Source organism: Pristis pectinata, chromosome 2 (genome assembly GCF_009764475.1).
Source record: "Pristis pectinata isolate sPriPec2 chromosome 2, sPriPec2.1.pri, whole genome shotgun sequence".
In the NCBI taxonomy this organism is placed as follows: domain Eukaryota; kingdom Metazoa; phylum Chordata; class Chondrichthyes; order Rhinopristiformes; family Pristidae; genus Pristis; species Pristis pectinata.
Window position 1 is genome coordinate 44607578 of NC_067406.1, and position 20187 is coordinate 44627764.

General features: G+C 40.5%; 1 protein-coding gene across 2 annotated transcripts in view; it reads left to right on the plus strand.

Annotated features, from left to right (window-relative positions):
• Positions 1-5686: 5686 nt before the first annotated feature.
• Positions 5687-20187, plus strand: part of epg5 (ectopic P-granules autophagy protein 5 homolog (C. elegans)) — a 102121-nt gene continuing 87620 nt past the window's right edge. Inside the window, exons 1-5 of one of the 2 annotated variants that reach the window (XM_052010026.1) lie at positions 5687-5710; positions 6726-7763; positions 15389-15629; positions 16951-17087; positions 18288-18395. In XM_052010026.1, the coding sequence (XP_051865986.1) occupies positions 5693-5710; positions 6726-7763; positions 15389-15629; positions 16951-17087; positions 18288-18395 (1542 nt within the window). In that variant the 5' untranslated portion in view covers positions 5687-5692. Of the gene's footprint in view, positions 5711-5978; positions 6064-6725; positions 7764-15388; positions 15630-16950; positions 17088-18287; positions 18396-20187 lie in introns of those variants that run through there. The other variant, XM_052010025.1, reaches the window with a different exon arrangement.

Sequence of the window (20187 nt, forward strand, 5' to 3'; positions counted from 1 at the left end):
ACCCAAAAAGCACTAAATGTGGAGTATTCAAATTCTCCTTAAATTGTGCCGACCATCAGAGTTTATGGCTTTTCTATTGAAACAACCAAAAATAAATTATGTATTATTTAAATTGCTCTGCAGTTGCTAATCTAATTGTTGCAAGCACAGATCAGAGGGATCCATAGATAAGACTTACCCAACACACGTTGGCAAATCTACAGTGGTGTGCCCATCCCAAACTTGCTGAACAGAAGAGAACATCAGTCCACCAGATATAGGGTCACTGAAGAATTACAGCTATCTCTCTTTTTCAATTAAGATTTCTTTATTAGTCACATGTACATCAAAACACACAGTGAAATGCATCTTTTCGCGTAGAGTGTTCTGGGGGCAGCCCGCAAGTGTTGCCATGCTTCTGGCGCCAACATAGCATGCCCGCAACTTCCTAACCCATACGTCTTTGGAATGTGGGAGGAAACCAGAGCACCCGGAGGAAACCCACGCAGACACGGGGAGAACGTCCAAACTCCTTACAGACAGCAGCCAGAATGAATCCAGGTCGCTGGCGCTGTAATAGCATTATGCCAACTGCTACACTACCACTTACTTTAGAGACCAAAAATGTCAGGAATGCTATCCTATAATAGTTGCCTCTATAGTGTAATTCTGCAACAGCTGTCAAGCAAGATCTACAAAACTCCTGCTCCCTGCATAGAGGAGTAAGAAAGGGCAAAACTGGGACACTTAGATCAGACACGGTGAACTCAATACTGCAGAAAGTTTGGAGGACAGAAAATGTAGTGTGAACTTAAAAGAAAAACAATACAGAGAGCATGAAAAAGTAGTAGCAAATAAAACTAAAAATCCAAAGATGTTTTACACTTAAAGAACAAGAGGATAACTAAAAGTGTAGGGCTTATTAAGGACCAAAAAGGTTACTTATATGGGGAAGTGGAAGACATGAGTAAGTTTCTTAATGAATATGTTTCAGCTCACTAAAGAGGAGGATGATACTGATGTTGTAGTTAAGAAGGATGACTATGAAATACTGGGTGGCATAAACAAAGGAAGGGAGGATTTATTAGGTGGTTAAGAATCATTGAAAGTAAATAAATCACCAAGCAAGATTGAAAAGTAACCCAAGCAGAGAAATGATGAAATTGTGGAGATATTTTCCAGTCCTGCCTGGCTACAGGTGTGGTGCCAGAATACAACAGGACTCCTAATATTGTAATTTAAAAAGAGAGGAAAGAATAAGCCAAGTAATTACAAGCCATTTAGTTTAACCTTGCTAGCTGGCAAATTATTGGAATCAATTCTGAAGGTGAGTATAAATCTTTAATTGAAAGGTATATATTACAGAAAGTCAGCATGGATTTCTAAGAAGATTAGTCTGACCAACTTGATACAATTTTTTGAGGTAGCAAGGAGTCATGATGCATTTGGTATGACCTACATAGATTATATTAATGATTTTGATTTAAATGATACAAAAATTGGCTATTCGGTTGGCGAGGAGATGGAAAGCTTTAGACAGCAGGAGGATAACAATGAATAATTGGGCAGAATGGTGACAAATGGAATTTAGTCAAAAGTTGTATGAAATAATGCATTTGGAGAGGTACAACAGGTAATGGAACACAAGATAAGAGGATAATGACAAGTTTGGAGGGCCCTGGAGTATCCACTGCTTTTCAAGGGTACAAGGACAGGTTGTAAGGTGGTTAAAAAGGCAGACACAGTACTTCACTACATTACCAAAAGCATAAAATACAAGACCATGGAGCTTCTGCTAGAACTATGTACAACACTAAATTAGCCGCAGATTGAGGGCTTTGTATAATTAAGAAGGACGTGGTTGCAGTAGAGAGGGTTCAGTGGAGATTTGCAAATGTTGCTTGGGCTAGAAAATTTTAGCTATGAGAAAAGGCAAAATGGGTTGGTTTTCTAGTGCAGAGAAGGCTGAGGGGCCGAGGTAAAGCAAATAGGAAATACCAATTTCCCAAAGCAGAAGGGTAAAAAACCAGACAGCATAGATTTAAAGTAATTGGTAGAAATATTACAGGGTGGATAAGGGAAATACAGTTCACCCAAAGTTAATAGGAGTCTGGAATTTGCTGCCTGAAAGATGAGAGGCAGAAACCTGCATCACATAAAAAGTACTTGGATGGGTAACTGATGAACTATAACCATGCTGGAAAGAGGAATTAGGATGGAAGTTTTTCTTTGACCAACACAGACAATGCGACTATATGAAATCCTTCCATCATGAATTTTCTATGATTTTATGATTTTCATTTCTTTCGTCAAACTATTTTATTTAGAAAATAACATTCTGATATTTTACAACAGTTTCAAGAAAAGTTCACATGTATGATATAATTTTATTAAGCAGAATTCAGTTATCTACATCTACAGTTTAGAAATTAAATATCGATAAAATATCATGCTTAAATGTAACAATATGAGTCCTTTAAACAACAATCCAGCATGGACATGGTGGGCCAAATGATGTATATTTTCAATGATTTTCAGTTCTTCTGTTAAACCAGTAGATGGCACAAAGGCACCATACATCAAATTAATGCCAACTCATTACAGACATCCAACTAGTCCCATTCTGCAGTTCTTCCTCTGTAATCCAATAAATAATTTTCCCTATCCAATTCCCTTCTGGAGACAGTTTCCTCCACCCTTTTTGTGGCCATGTAAAAAAATGTTCCCTCAAATATGCCAGCAGCTTGTCTCTTCACCCCATGAAAACCCCATTATGATCTTATACATCTCTTTCAGATTTACCTCAACAGCTTTCCAGTCTAATCCATGCCATTATGTCCATACATCATTCCTCATTCTTCCTCAAAATGTATTACTTCATACTTACCTGTATTATATTTCATCTGTCACTTCTCTGCCAGCCCATGACCTCTTGCAGCAAACAATCAGCTGGAGGAACTCAGCGGGTCAAGCAACATCTGTGAGAGGTAAAGGAATTGTCCACATTTCAGGCCGAAACCCTGCATCAGGACTGAGAGTGGAGAGGGGAGATGGTAGCTGAAGGCCTGTTAGCCAAACAAATGTTATTGGCAAGATGCTGGCGTCTATATCCAAGGAAGAAATAAGTAGTCATTTAGAGAAACATAATGTAACCAAACTATGCCACATGGTTTTATATAAGGTATATCATGTTTGACAAATATGCTTGAGTTCTTCGAGGATATAACGAGCAGAGTGGATAGAGGGGAACCTATACACATAGTGTATTTGGGTTTTCAGAAGGCATTTAACAAGTTGCCACATAAAATGCAGGTGCACAAGAGTTCAAGATATTAGGGAAAGTGTGTCGGCATGGATTGATGATGGAAGGATGTAACTAGTGGAGTGCTCCTAGGACCATCTCATGGCCCTCAATTATTTGTGATTTATATCAATGGCCTGGAAAAGGGAGCAGATTGTAAGGTATCCATGTTTGCCAATGACACAAAAATAGCTGGGAAGGCATATCGTGATGAAGATATTTGGACTCTGCAATGGGATATAGATGAGTGGGTGGATGTAAACTTGGAAAATGGAGTTTAATGTGGGAAAGTGCAAGGTCATGCACTTTAAAAAGAGGGATCTAAAGGCAGACTAATATCTAAAAGGAGAAAGACTGCAAATGAGTGAAATACAGAGGGATCGTAGTGTTCTTCTGCACAAATCACAAAAAGTTAGCAGGCAGGTGAAGCAAGTGGTTAGGAAGGCAAATGACATATTGGGTTTAATTGTAAAAGGGTAGGAGCTTAGAAGTATTGTTACTAGTTTACGGGATACTGATGAGACCACACCTGAAGTACTGTAGAGAGTTTTGGTCCCTTTAAGAAAGGTCATATAATTAAACTCTAGCAATTAGCTATCCGAATATTCAGAAATCCTGATGGTTCAGCATGAGGTTCACTGGCTAATGATTCACATGATCTCCCTGGCACACAGTGACCCTGGATCCCATGCTACCTTTCACACACCAGGGCCAAGGTTCCCTTGCTCCCTTTCATTCACTCACCACCCCCACCAAAGTTCCCACATTTCTTTTCACTCACTGCAGCCCAGGTTTCTATGTTCTCTTTAAACTCATCAAAGTCCTGGCTCCCATGCTTCCCTTGAAACTCAGCTGGCTCTGTTTCCCCTAGCTTCCTTTAAACCTACCACGGTTTTGTTTCCCATGCTCACTTTAAATTTACCGGGTTTATTGGAAATCTTATTATTCTGTGTAATATCTAAAATAAAGTGAATTAAAAGTTGGGATCTAAAATAGAAATGACATCCAATAGACAGAAAAACCTGCTAGTCTGGCATCACCAAAGTCCCAAGCATGCTGGATTAATAAATCCTGGTATTGGAGACAATCCAGAAGAAAATCATATGATGAGAGCACTACCAGCTACAGAAATTAGATCTATATTATTTGGAGTTTAGAAGAATATGGGGCAATCTTATTGAAACATGTAATAACCTGAGGTGATAGGACAGGGTATGTTTCCACTAGTGGGAGAACATCAAACAAGGGGACATAGTTACAAGATTAGGGGATGGTCATTTGTAACCGGGTTGGGTAGGAGATTCTTCTCACAGAGGGCGGTGAATCTCTTGTGCAAGCTAGACCACTGGGGATATTTAAAGAGGAAGTAGATAATTGTTTAAAGATTAAAGGCCATGGTGAACTGGCACAGAAGAGATGAGACACAGGAGACTGCATATGCTGTAATCTGGAGCAACACACAAAGCGCTGGAGGAACTCAGCGGGTCAGGCAGCATCTTTGGAAGGATATGGACAGTCCAAGTTTCGGGTCGGGACCCTTCATCTGGACATCAGAGATGAGGCCTGGGGCAGTGACCTGCTCCTGCTTCCTCATCCACGTGCTTTAGACAGGCTCCAACCAAAGTTGACAACCTCAGAATCGACTGAAGACACAAGAAATTCTGCAGATGCTGGAATCTGGAGCAATACACAAAAAGTGCTGAAGGAACTCAGCAGGTCAGGCAGCATCTATGGAGGGAAATAAACAGTCAACGTTTTGGGCAGAGACCCTTCATCAGGACTGGAAAGGAAGAGGGCAGAAGCCAGAATAAGAAGGTGGGGGGAGGGGGAGGAGAAGGAGCACACACAAGCAGGTGATAGGTGAGTCCAGATGATAGGTGAGTCCAGGTGAGGGGGGAAGATGTAATAAACTGAGAGGTGATGGGTAGAAGAGGCGAAGGGCTGAAGAAGGAATCCAGTAGGAGAGGGCAGTGGACCATGGAATAAAGGATGGAGGAGGGGAGGAAAGGAGATGGGCAGGTCATCAAGGTGGGGAGGAAAAGAAAAAGAAGAGGTGGGGTTACTGGAAGTTAGAGAAATCGATGTTGAGGCCATCAGGTTGGAGACTCCCAAAGCGGAATATGAGGTGTTGTTCCTCCAACCTGCGTCTGGCCTCAACGTGGCAGCAGAGGAGGCCATGGATAGACATGTCGGTACGGGAGCGGGATGTGGAATTGAAGTGGGTGGCCACCGGGAGGTCCTGGCTGTTGCGGCGGACGGAGCGCAGGTGCTCGAAGAAGCAGTCGCCCAGTCTGCGTCGGGTCTCACCGACGTACAGGAGGCTGCATCAGGAGCACTGGATGCAGTAGAGGACGCCCTTGGACTCACAGGTGAAGCGCTGCCTCACCTGGAAGGATCGTCTGGGACCCTGAAATGGTGGTGAGGGAGGAGGTATAGCACATGGTGTGGCTGCAGGGATAAATGCCCGGCGTGGGAATGGGGAGGGACGACTGTAGATGCGACCAAGGCAAGTGAGCCAACTCTGATACAATCTGATGCAATCCCGTCAACGGTCCGGTCGAATTCAGGCAGCGACCCTTCCCCTGAATTTGAAGTTTTAAAAAAAACGACCGAAGCATCCACGGCGCATGCGCAGCGCCTCTCCCCGGCGAAAGGACTGGTAGTCACGTGACACCTGGCCCCGTGACCGTTCCCGGCAGCGAGTGCGCGGCGCGGCTCCGGGCAGGCCGAGCATGGCGGAAGTGGTTCGTCCGAAGAAATCTCGGCCGGCAGCGAAGGGGCAGGTAAAGCAGCGGCCGTGAAGTACGGGTGGGGTCTGGGTGTACGTGACATGTGTGTGCATGACAGCATTCAATATAAGGGCGCCACGCTCAGTTGGATGCAGTTTCAGGGCCGCGGGAAGGCAGCAGGGTATCTGCAGGTGCAACTTTGCACCCGATCAGGTGTTGGTGTGGGGGTTCGTGGAGGGTCGTGAATGCTCAGCTGTCACCGTCCCCGGGGAAGCCTGCTCTGTTATTCCAAGGGGCTCATTAGTCGCTCTACAACTATCAGAAGTGTCAGGTGCAATAAAGGTGTCCCTAGCACAACTCAAGCTGTAGAAATTTGAATAAAGCTCCATACTTAAAAAATGCGTGACAGTTTCATAAGGTTTAAAAGCCCATTTAGTACCTCTGATCTTGTTTTGCATTACACTTGATAGAGGTTTTTTTTACCACAACTACAAGTTGATTGCATATCAAGCTCATGGACTTTATATTCATATCTGCAACAAAGTGAGAATTTTTCCCATTGATCTTTATGAAATTGCTGATTTGATCTTAATGAAATTCAATGTTTGTTGTATGACAGAAGGTTGATGGCATAATTTTAATACAAAGTCCACTATTTTGCTAGCATTATTCATGTTGAAAGAGAGTTAATCTTTAATTTAATTTGGATTTTTCAGGACAAAAAGAAAAAAGTTACCACAGAAATAAAGAAAAAAGAGAATTTAAAGCCAGAATTGAACCAGGAATTGATTTCCAGTCAGCCAACAAAAGTAGACTTCTCTACAATAGTTGACAAATCTCAAGAAGCATTCTCAAAACCAAACACTGAGGAGCGAAGTGAGGACCAATTGCTTCCAACTTCACTTGTGGCTGAGGTGCCTGTGGAAACTCTTCACAAGCCTGAATTATGTACTGAAATTGCATCCATTGCAACAGTTGAATCAAGATTTGATTCAAAACAGTTTACTGCATTAGATGGTGAAGATAAACAATTTCAATTAAATCAGACAAAATTAAATTCAGATCATGACCCCTACCATAATAGTGAGGTGCCTGAAAGCATTACAGTTCCAGAAGCTCGTGAGCTGCCTTGTTCCAGTAAGACTGCCAGTGATGAAGGCAGAGAAAACTTAAGTGTTGTTGAGCCTGCTGTTTATGATGGTTCTTTGGACCATGGAAATATTTCTTCTCAAAAAGTAGGAGTTAACTTAAAGGAAAAGGAGACAATGATGAGGAAGGAAACGAAAAATCCTGCTATCTTAACACTGGGTGATGGTGAGAGAGACATGGTTGACATGAATCTACAGAAAACCATTGCTGATCTTCCTGTACAGTTGATCTTTGAAAGACTGTACCCTGATTTACCATTAGAGGATAAGAGAGATCTTGGAACTTCATCTGTAAAGCAGGTTTCACCCTATTTTAGGACGTTGTATCCAGAACTTCCATGTGAACCAGCAATTTTACCATTCTCAAAAGAAGAGCTGAAAATGTTTGCATTAGGTTCATGGATAGAAAATGTAGATACATATACAGAAGAGTTTCTTTCTCTGGCAAATCAAGACAAAAATGATCTTTATGAACTACTTATGAACTACAGAAGATGTAGGAAACAACTTCAGTTGGCTGTGGCAGAACTGCAGACAATGATATGTAATTATAAGAGTATTAGAAAAAGGCTATGGACGTTCAAGGAAGAGCAGCTAACCATCCAGGTTAGTCTTTATTTTTTTGTTCACTTGAACTCGCTCTCTGAACTTTCAATCGAACTGTTCCATAATTAATGATTTCTGCTTCTAAGAATTAACATTGTTTGGTCTCTTCATGATTATGATAACATTGTTATAAATCTCATCTCTGGCCACATATCTGACTATTAAGTCTGAGCCCTGATCCACAATCATTTGTATGGGACATCTTTAACTATGGTTTTTGCCGCTGTAATTTAGTAGTGCTGTTCACATGCAATCTGCAGATAGTTTTGTCAATCTTGATTGAAACAGTTGAATGTAGCTCCTGTCATTTGCACAGAATCATTGGGATTTCTGCCAGCCCTTTGAAGATTGCTTGTAGAAACAACCCTTTTTCTTCCTACCTTAACATCTGTTTCAGGAGGTAGTGATCTTCCATTTTGATGACTTTTTGGTAGCATTTCCTTGTCACTAGAGTTATTCAACATGGAAACAGCTCTTTCAAACAAACTCATGTTATACAATATGGAAGCAGGCCCTTCAGCCCAACTCATCCATACTGACCAAATTGCCTACCTGAGCAAGTCCCATTCGCCTGTGTTTGGTCCAGATCTAAACCTTTCCTATCCAAGTATCTGTCTAAATGTCTTTTACGTGTTGTAATTGCACTCACCTCTACTCTGCTGGCAGCTTGTTCCACATACCCTATGTGGAAAAAGTTGCCCCTCAGACCCCTTTTAAATTTCTCCCCTTTCACCTTAAACCTTTGCCCTCTAGTTTTGGATTCTCCTATTCTGGGGAAAAGACTGTGACAATTCACCTTGTGTATGTCCCTCATGATTTTATATACCTCTATAAGATCATCCCTCAGTCTCCTATGCTCCAGGGGAAAAAGCTCCAGCCTGTCCATCTCTTCTTATAACTCAAGCCCTCCAGACCCAGTAACATCCTTGTGAATCTTTTCTGCCCCCTTTCCAGCTTAATGACATCCTTCTGATAGCTAAATGACCAGAACTGCACACAGTACTCCAAGTGTGGTCTCACTGACGTGTTGTACAGTTGTAACATGACACCCCAAAACTTGTATTCGATGCCCTGACTGATGAAGGCAAGCGTGCCAAACCTATCTACCTATGTCACCACTTTCAGGGAACTATGCACTTGTACTGCTAGTTCTCTCTGTTCTACAACACTCTTATAGGGCCCTGCCATTTACTGTGCAAGTCCAGCCCAGGTTTAGCTTACCAAAATGTAGCACTTTGCCCTTGTCCAAGTTAAATTGCATCTGCCCTTCCCAGTTGACCTAGATCCTGCTGTGATCTTTTCCACAGTCCACTATACCACCAATTTTGGTGCCATCTGCAAACTTACCAACCATCCCATCTACATTCTCATCTAAGTCGATAGTATAGAGGAGAAACAATAGTGGACCCAGAACTGATTCCTGAGCACACCACTGGTTATGGGCCATCAATCTGCAAAGCAACTCTCCACTATCACCCTCTGACTCTTTCCAGTTTTGTATCTAATTAGCTGGCTCACCCAGGATCCCATGTGATTTCACCTTCCAGACTAGCCTACTATGCAGGACCTTGTTAAAGGCCTTGCTAAAATCCATGTAGCACCCTGCCCTTATCGCTCCTCTTGGTCACCTCTTCAAAAAAAACTCAGTCAAATTCATGAGAGACAATTTCCCCACACACAAAGCCATGCTATCCCTGAATGCAGGTAGATCCTGTCTCTTAGAATTCCATCCAGTAATTTTCCCACCACCGATGTTAGGCTCATTTGCCTGTAGTTTCCTGGCCTTGTCCTTGCAGCCCTTCTTAAATAAAGGCAAAACATTAGCCACCTTTCAGTCTTCCATTACCTCACCCATGACTAATGATGATACAAATATCTTTGTCAGGATCCAAGCAATTTCTTCCCTTGCTTCCTATAATGCCCTGGGTATACTTGGTCAGGCCCTAGGAATTAATCTATCTTTATGCATTTTAAGACCACGAGCATCTCCTCTTTTGTAATGTCGATATGTTTTAATACATCACTGTTCTCTTCCCTGAACTCCCTATCTTCCATGGCCTTCTCCACACTGAATTAATTTAAGAATTCTCCCTGCTCTTGTTCTCTACACATAGAAAACAACATGGAACCTTTAGGTGACCTATTCTCTTCCTAGTTACCCATTTGTTCTTAATATATTTATAGAATCTCTTGGGATTCTCCTCTACTTTTTCTGCCAAAGTTATCTCATGTTCTCTCACTCTCCCTATTTCATTTTCTTAAAACCTCTCACTTGCCAGACATCCCTTTACCTGCAAACAGCCTCTGCCAGTTCCTTTACAAAGTCCTGTCTAATGCCATCAAAATCAACCTTAACCCAATGTAGGACTTTGACTTGTGGACCAGTCCTATCTTTTTCCATAACTGTTTTGAAACTATTAGAATTATGATCACTAGTCCCAAAGTGCTCCTACCCTGACACTTCAGTTACCTGCCCTGCCACATTTCCCAGTAGGAGGTCCAGTGTTGCGCCCTCTCTAGTAGGGCCATCGACATATTGCTTGAGAAAACTTTCCTGGAGACGCTTAACAAATTCTGCCCCATCCTAGCCCTTAGCACTTATGACAGTCCCAGTCAATATTAGGGAAGTTAAAATCACCTACTATTACGAACCTATTAATCTTACAGCTATCTGTGATCCTTCTGCATATTTGCTCCTCTAATTCCCTTGACTATTGGGGGATCTATTGTACAGTCCTATCAAAATGATCACCTCTTTCTTATTTTTGAGTTCCACCCATATAGCCTCACTAGGCAATCCCCCTGGACTATCCTCTCTAAATATTGCTGTGATGTTCTCCTTAATCAAAAATGCAACTCCCCCTCCTCTCTTGTGTCCACCTGCATCACACCTGTAGCATCCGTACCCCGGAACAGTGAGCTGTCAGTCCTGCCCATCCCTCAAACATGTTTCTGTAATAGTTAAAATATCCCATCCCATGTACCTATCCATGCTCTGAGTTTATCTGTCTCACCTGCCAGGCTTCTTGAATTAAAATAAATGCAGTTTAGCATATCAGACCTTCCTCACCCACTGTCCTGCCCCTGCCTGCTGAACTCGCTCGCCTTTTACTCCTACATTTGCCTTTCTCATCTGCCACATTAACTGTTATGGGTCCCACCCTCCAGCCAGACTAGTTTAATCTCTCCTGAATAGATACGATATATCTTTATTTATCACATGTACATCGAAATACACAGTGAAATGCATCTTTCTGCGTAGAGTGTTCTGGGGGCAGCCCACAATTGTCACCATGCTTCCGGCACCAACATAACATGCACACAACTTCCTAACCCGTACGTCTTTGGAATGTGGGAGGAAACCGGAGCACCCGGAGGAAACCCACTCAGACACTGGGAGAGGGCAAATCTCCCTGGCAGGGTATTGGTCCCCTCTATTTCAGGTGCAACCTGTCCCTCTTGTACACCTCTGCCTCAGAAGAAATCCCAATCGTCCAAGAACTTGAATCCTTCCCTTCTGCACCAGCTCCTCAGCCATGCATTCATCTGCCCTAACGTCCTATTCCTACCCTCACTAGCATGTGGCACCGGGAGTAATCCATAGATTGCAGCCCTTGAGATCCTGCTTTTAAACCTTCTGCCTAACTCCCTATTTTCACTCTGCAGGATCTCATCCCTATTTAAATTTTAAATTTTATTTACAGCGTGGTAACAGGCCCTTCTGGCCCAACGAGTCCGCGCCGCCCATTTTAAACCCAAATTAACCTACCTGTACGTCTTTGCAATGCGGGAGGAAACCGGAGCACCCGGAGGAAACCCACGCAGACACGGGAGAACGTATAAGCTCCTTACAGACAGCGACGGGAATCGAGCCCCGATCGCTGGTGCTGTAATAGCGTCACGCTAACCGCTACACTACCGTGCCGTACTGTACCTATGTCATTAGTATCAATGTGCACAATGACCTCAGGCTGCTCACCATCCCCCTGGAGAATGTTGTGCAGCTGCTTGGAGACATCCTTGACCCTCGTACTTGGGAGGCATCCTGGAGTTTTGCTCGTGGCCACAGAATCTCCTGTCTGTCCCCCTAACTGTTGAGTCTCCTATCGCTACAGCTCTTCTTGTATGCATCAGAGCCAGTCAGTGTGCCACAGACCTGGTGGCTGTTACTCTGAAAGGCCATTTCCACCCCGCCCCCCCCCCCACCCTACTCCCAAAAGAATCCAAAAGGAGATGCTTGTCAATGAGGGGAATGGCCACAGGGAAATCCTGCACTCTCTGCCTATTCCCTCTACTGGTGGTCACCTGACTGCCTGTGCCCTCGGCATGACCACTTAACTTAAGCTCCTGTCTATGATGCTCTCAGCATCACAGATGCTCCTGAGTGAGTCCAACTGCAGTTCCAGCGGCTCGCTGTGGTCAGTCAGGAGCTGCTGCTGGATGCATTTCCCACAGGTATAGTCATCAGGGTCACTGGTAGTGTCAAGATCTGATCTCCCACATCCCACAGGAGGAGCATGCGACTGTCCTGACTGCCATCTCGTACTCACTAAGGCTAAAGAGGAAAGTAAAAGATCACCTTGTCGTACCTTTACCACTGCTCAGCATCCTCACCAATGCCTCTCAAGCCAAAGCATTAGCACTTCCACCTCAACAACAGCCACTCTCATAATGGCCTCTCCTCTACCGCTCAGCTCCTTTTAAATCCTCTCTTTGAGTGTTGTACTCAATCTTAATCTTAACCTGCGACTGAATGCTTGTAACTGTGCAGAGAACCATGTACGAAACTGCTCAGGCTGCCTTAATGTATTGCCTAGAAGATCATTATCCCAGAACTGTAAAGGAGATTGCATTATAGATTCTCAGTCTGGCAGGGAGTCAGAAATTATTGGCTGAGAACATTTGTTCAGAGGTGATAGTGGGCGTGGCTGGTTTGTGCTTTATCTTCTTACCATATTAAAGGTACAGTTACCAGTCTGGGTATTGCAGTCAGTTAGTTCATGCTGGGATCAAAGAAAAACATGCTTTTATTTGGCCAGTGGTTATTGAGACTCCAGGAAGTTCACATGATCATTGCTAAAGGATAGACAAAAATTAAAGCACAGTTAAAGCTGCATCCATAGCAAGTAATGAATCTCATTTAACCTAAAGTAAACAACAAAGATCAGCAGCTTGTATCTTTTTTTTCTGGTTTTAATTTCTATTATTGGCCACATTTTTGCCCCCTTTCCAAAGCTAGGACATGGGCTTCTTATTAGTATATTTTGTATCAAGTTTCTTGATTTCTTTTATTTATTTGTTTTGCCCCTAATTATTCCCTGCAATCTGTAATATTCCATGTTTGTTTTTTTTGTTTTTTTGTCAGATTGCTAAAGTGAATTCTCATGACCAAAAGCTCGTGTAATTGCCACATTACATCCAGCATTGTTTGAATAGCGTATATATAACTACGCAATCAGTAACATTTTATGGAAGTGCATTACAACATTGCAAAGTCATGCTACCACACTCAAGATCTTGACACAAGCATTCTTTAAATAAACCAGAGACTGAGAGGCAGGGAAGGAAAGTTCCCAGATTTTGAAATAATATATTTAAGAACATGGAGAACTGAAGAGAAAGACTGTGATTGGCTCTTAAAGTAATGGGCATGGAGTTCAATGTGGATAAATGCAAAATAGTGCAATATGTAAGGAGAAAAATATTAGATTTAATATTATGAAATTCACACTTGATAAATCAGGATAGTAGGCACGAAGATGTACAGGTCTTGAAAAGTATGATAGCATATTCAAATAAATGTCATTTTCTATATCTTTTTAAAAAGCCATTAAACAATGAAGTGGTGAAGTATCCTCTCAACCTCATTAGGCCACCATTAGAGAACAAAAGATTTGAGGAAATTCTGAATTAAGTATTCAAATGTTTTAAAATATTTTTTTAAAAGACAGGCAATGATTATTTCTGCTGAATTAGTATTGTAGGGTATGAATTTAGGATTATTACCAAATACATAAAAATGGAGGTTGGAAGAATTAATTTTCAATTAATAATTTTTAATTCAAAATTTTTTTAGGCGTAAGTTGTAGTATCATTAATTATGCCATATGGTTCTTATAAATTCAGTTCTTTGGCTCATTATTTATGACAAATGGTTTAAAGCTATCTCGTTAATAGTAAGTAAATCTTCTGAAAAGTTTGTTGACAAAGGTATGTGTAATATCAGGTGAATGGTACCTTTTATGATTTCAGAGATAATTTCTCTCTTGGATCTTAAAACAAGATTAAATGTGAAATTTCTCCATTCACACAATGGGGTGATGTATTGAAAGTAAGGCTATGTTCAGTCATTCCTAAGCACAACCATGTTGGTATAGAAAGCTTGCAGGTTAGGCAGCATCTGTGAAGAGAAAAAAAGGAGTTAATATTTTGGGTTGATAATTGTTCATCAGCAGTTGTGATTTTTTTTAAATAGAAGAACTTAAGGTTGAGTGAGGTGGACGGAATTGATCTGAACAATCATTATTTAACAATTTCACTTTGAATTTGCTCTACCATTTTATATGCTGCAGTTGGATAACTGAGGGCCCTGGTCTCAGTTGGGATATGGACCTTAAAGCCATCTGCTGTGACTCTGTACTTCTCATTTGGAAGCTTGTGGGTTCATGTTCCAATCCTGAGGGTTGGATATAAATATCGCAAAAGATATTTCACTGTATTGGGGGTCTGCTACACTGCTACAGGTGCTACATTTTGGACAAGGTGTTAGACAGGCACCAATTCTTCTCAAGGATATATTTCTGTTCAATATTTATCTTTAGAATTCCTAAAGCATATTATTCATTAATGTTTTGTTTATTGTTTGGGAGTTTTCCACTCATAAGTTGGCTGCAGTATTTCCAACACTTAAAATGTTCCACATTGGCCTTAAAGCACTTTGGGATGTCCTTGGGTTGTGAATGCTGCTGAATGGTTTGGCTCCTTTAAGAGCCTTGCTTTTAAAAGTAATTGAACTGGGTTGGGGAATGGAGGATGAAGGTGGGCTGGGAGAAACATTGATGCACAAGAGGATGAGTTTCAAGAGTGGTGGAGAGCATTCTGGCATAGCAGTGTAAGAGAAGCTAGGAGATAGTCCTAGGATGGTAGGATTATCTACTGTTATATGTGGGATCCAGAAATTCACAGATGCCTGAATCTGTGGTTTTTTTTCCAGCTTATGCAGATTTGTGATAAATTTAAACCAGTTTTTCTTGCCTCTGGCCTTTTAGCCTCATTCATCAATAGTTGCTCTTGAGATAAGATTCACCCGAATCCATTCACATTGGCAGAGTATGAATGCATTTTGAAATCCTGATATTGAAGGCATTCATAAAATTAGAAATAATACTGCAATAGTTAAACATAATTTCTGTGCTACCGGTTTGCTTATTGGGATTCAAAACAAGAATGGATATGGAAATATGCTGCTCTATAATTTTGCAATGTATGTTCTCAGAGATGAATTGGCTCTTGCTACTTTTGGACTCCTGGTAATTAAGTAAATGCATTGCTTCTATCAGGGAATGCAAACCTTTCTTTAGCCTTTCTCCATTATTAATATTACTGTGTATTTTTTAAATTCACAGGGAGTTTGTGCTGATCAAGCAAAGGTGACAACCTATTATCGATTTCAGACTGTGGAGATGAATAATTCAGTTCTGGGAGAGCTGAAACGGGTATTGGATATTAAGGCTGATCACTTGCATCAAACGATGACTTTACATGCCTATACCTCAGTGGTTTCTCGTCTCCAGGTGGAATCTTATATTTACAGGTTGTTGAATAGCTCGCCAACATTTAGAGCAGTGGCAGTTCTGCAAAAACAAGGTTAATATTCTGTTAATACTCAGTATTTTGAATATAAATTTTGTTTTGGTAATGGATGTATGCCATAACATTAGCCTGACTTTCACTTAAAACAAATGCTTTATACTTGATGTATATTTCCTAGATGTTATTTTAATTTTTACAGTCCTTTATTAAAATGTTCTTGGTGACAAAATCTACAAACTATTTTTATAGCAAGTAGAATATTAAAGGCTCTAGTGACAAATCGTGGGGCACTTCTATTCAAAAGCTTTTCAATCAGTGTGAAATCTTGGGTGTTTTTCCTTTCCTGATTGTGCTGAGTTCAATGTAGTAGATCTCCAAAGAGTAAAATTCTTGACTAACATTGAAAACTCTGACAATATATAGGTAAAGCAACATCTGACACAGTAAGGCATTTAAAACAGAATTGGATCTTTAAAACTGGAATGGGTAAACCCAAGATGGTTCCACTACTAAAAAGGAAAGTACAACAGATACTGGAAACACAAAATACTGGAACACTCAGCAGGTTAGGCAGCATTCATGGAGAGAGAACTGGAAAAGTTTTGAAATTAAACACATTTTAAGTTGCATAGAAACAGGGGAGGGGCAGAGGGAACAAAAAGGAACATTTGTAATAGGATGAAGGCCACTTTTTTGATAAAGCACTATTGTTATTTCTTTTGAAACAGTTGTATTTTTTGTGTTATCAACCCAATGGTAAATACATATATATTTGGTTTACTATGCAATAAATCAACTTAACAAATCAAATTTGGGTTTATCTGACCAGATGTTTGTACAGCTGGCCTTTAATGAATTTGGAAAATTCCAGCACAAAACATAAATACGCAGCACAGATCATTAGGCAATAGTATTGTTTTGTCCCAGGCATACACCATGAATAAAGTAGATTAAGGGTTTAAGTCAACTCCCATAAAAGTAAGATACACAAAATATTTGTCGGACCAACTTACTGAACTCTAAAAGGTATATTCAATAGACTGTTTATAGCATGAAATTGCCAGTGTTTTGAGTAGGCATAGCTATTTGATGAAAGCAAATTTGAACCTTATCTATGTAATACAATAAAAAAGTATTAACACATTTTTAATTAACTAATATATATCAAACTGCAGTACTTTTTTAGAAAAGTCAATAATGTTTAAGTTTTATTAAGATGCCAGAATAATGCATTTCATAAATCTAATCAAATAACTTTACATAAGGTGTAATGTAAAGTTATTTGATGATCTTTTGATGATCAAAACTTAATGTGATGAACCTTTTTATAATTGTCATATGCAATTGTCTAACTTTTTTTGTAATTTACATGTAGTTGATCAAGAAGTAGATTGTAGCTATTCAGATCTGCAGCTTTTAAAAGAAAGCATCAGTGTGCTCTTCAGTTTTACCCGAAGAATAATTGAAGATGGTCAATTCCATAGTGACATTCTTCTCTGGCTACAGAAATTGGTATGAAATTTTGGTATAAAAATGCCCTTTCAATAATTATACTGTCTCTAAGTGGATGAATGTAGCTGAGTTTTACTTTCTTTTTGGCTCCTGCCTCATCCACCACAGGTGAAGAGTACCAATTATATACACTGCTTTAAGTCATAACATCTAATATGTCATTGACATGTACCTATATCACATCATTAATTGTTAAATACTCTTTGACATTCTGCACTTCTGTGGAGACATGATGTAGAGGATAGCATACCAAAATCTGAATAAATATCTATTTCCACTGCATCATAATTTCTGACAGCACAAGGTGTGTGCACTACAGTTAGTAATTACTGATTTGTACCTTAATTTTGTTTGTCTGCCTTTGTTCCAACTCACCTAATAACTTTTCCTGACAAAATCTATCTCAGATTTGAAAATTTGAATTGACCCAACTTCCATAGCTTCTCAGGGAAGAGTTTCAAATTTCTACTACTCACTGAGGGGAGGAAGTGCTCCCTGATTTCACGCTTAAATGGTCTAGCTTTAATCTTAAGGTTATACTCACTTGATCTGGATTTCCATTCCAGAGGACATGATTTCTTTCAACCTACCCTAACAAATCCAGATTAGATCACTCCTGAAACTTCTGAACTTGTTGAATACAACATCCCCAGTAATCTCATAATGTCGTAAAGAATTAAGTTATATCATTCTGGTGATTCTGTGTTGTACCCATTCTTGGGTCAATGTATCCTAATTTAGGTTACCTAGAAATGAATGCAGTACTTCTAAAGGGGAATTTCAGCTGATCTGGATTAAGGCTAACATCCCATTGGCCTTTATGATTTCTTTTACTTCTGCACACTGCACATAGACACCTAAATCCCATTGGTCTTCCACAGCTCCTAGTTTTATTGAAGTCCATCTGATACAGTTTTCTCAATTCATTGCGCACCAATAATACTTCTGAAAATTCTTGTCTAACCACACAGTTTACTATTCTTCCTAACTTGGTGTCACTTTCCAAAACACAAGCTTATTTTATCTTTACCCACATTATTAACGCACAGTGAAATCCTCAGAGTCTGCTTCACAGATGTAAAGAATTAGAAAAGTTTTCCTTTGATGATAGTTGAACTCAGTAGTAACTTATATTGGTAGTTAAAGGAATAAGTCTACATTATTACTGTAGATCTAGTCTTTATTTATCTTTTCTTTTAGGTTGCTGTGTTACACAGAGTTGGCTCCTCTGCTGATCACCTCTTTTTACTAAATCATATCCTTAGATGCCCAGCAGGTGTGAGCAAATGGGCAGCTCCATTTGTAAAGGTATGGTTTTATTTGCTACATTGAAACTAATGTTGCCTTGCTTCTGCTTTCAGTGTAATATTCAGGAAGAACATTCTCTTTTATCAGTTTGTAATGCTTATATAGATTATAATCTTAAGTAATAAAAAAAAGGCAAACTTCAAAATATTAGTTAATTATTTAGTCAATGTATTCTCTAAGTTGTTACATTTGAACTTGAGAAAATGTAAGATTTTTGAATTACAATCAACCACAATAAATTATAGCAGATTCAGTACAAAAATATTGCTGGGAGTTTTCCTAACATTAGCAACTTGCCAAAAGGAACAATAGCAAATTCGATTCACTCCATGTGACATCAAGAAACACATGATAACATTGGAACAAAAAGTTATGGGACCAGACAGCATCCCAGCTGGTACTCCACAACTAGTTGTCACTCCAGCCAATATATTCCATGATAGTTACAATACTGATATCTACTCCACAATGTGAAAAATTGCCCAACTTTGATCCTGTTCATGAAAACAGAGACAAATCCAACTTGGCTAATTACTGCCCAATCAGTCTGTTCTAAATCATCAGCAAAGTGATGGAGGTGTCTTTGGCACCTCTTTTCTAAGAACCTGTGCATTGATGCCCAATTTGGGTTTCACCAGAACCACTTGGCTCCATAACCACATCAGAGTCTTAGACCAAAGGGCGGAATTTAAGATGTCAGGTGTGAATGACTGCCCTTTGACTTCAAGGCAGCACTTGACTGGATGTAGTATCAAGGAACCTTGTAAAACTGAAGTTAATGGGCATCAAGGGAGAAAACACTCCGGTAGTTGGAGTCATACCTTGCATGTATTTTCACTGTACCTCGGTACAAGTGACAATAATAAACCAATACCACTGTGGGAAGATGGTTGTAGTTGTTCAAGGTGATGAACAACGATCTGCACCAATACTGTCAGAGTTCATCTGGACTGTGTCCAAAGCCCAGACATCTTCAGCTGTTTCATCAATGGTCTTCCTTACATCAGAAAGTCAGTAGTGTGGAGGTTTGCTCATATTTGCACAAAGGTCAATTCCATTTCCATCTGTTCATCAAATAAAGCAGTCTTATCACTGCAAGAAGCAAGACATGGACAGCACTCAGGATTGGGTGGATAAGTGGCAAATTACATTCATGCCACAGAAGTGTAAAGGATTGACTGTCAACAAGAGGAAGTTGAATCCTTAACGTTCAATGGCATTGCTGTTTCAAAGTTGCCAGTATCAAATCTTGGTGGCTTCCATTGACCAGCAATTCAAGTGTATGTGCCTCATCTCCTGTAATACCTTTCCATCATCTACAAGGCATGTCAGGAGATGTTGGAATACTCTCCACTTGCCTGGATGAGTGTATTTCCAACAACACCCAAAAAGCACAACACCATTTTGGCCAAAGCATCTAAAAGGTTGCCACACCATCCACCACCCTAAACGTTCATTCCCTCAACCACCATTGCACCATGGCTACATTGTGTACGATCGGTAGTTACCCAATTAGGCCACAAGGACAGCATCTCCTAAACCTGGGACCTCCACCACCAAGAATGACAGTCAGAGCATGGGAAAATCATCACTTGCAGATTCTCCTCCAAGTTCCACACTATCCTGACTAGAATCTGGAACTTCCTACCTGAAAGCATTGTGGAGTGCCTTCACCTGGAGGAATGCAACTTTCAAGAAAGTGCCTCAGCTCCACTTTCGCAAGGGTAAGTAGGGATGGCAATAAGTACTGCTATTGCCAGCAATATCCACATCCTGAAAAATAAGTAATTTT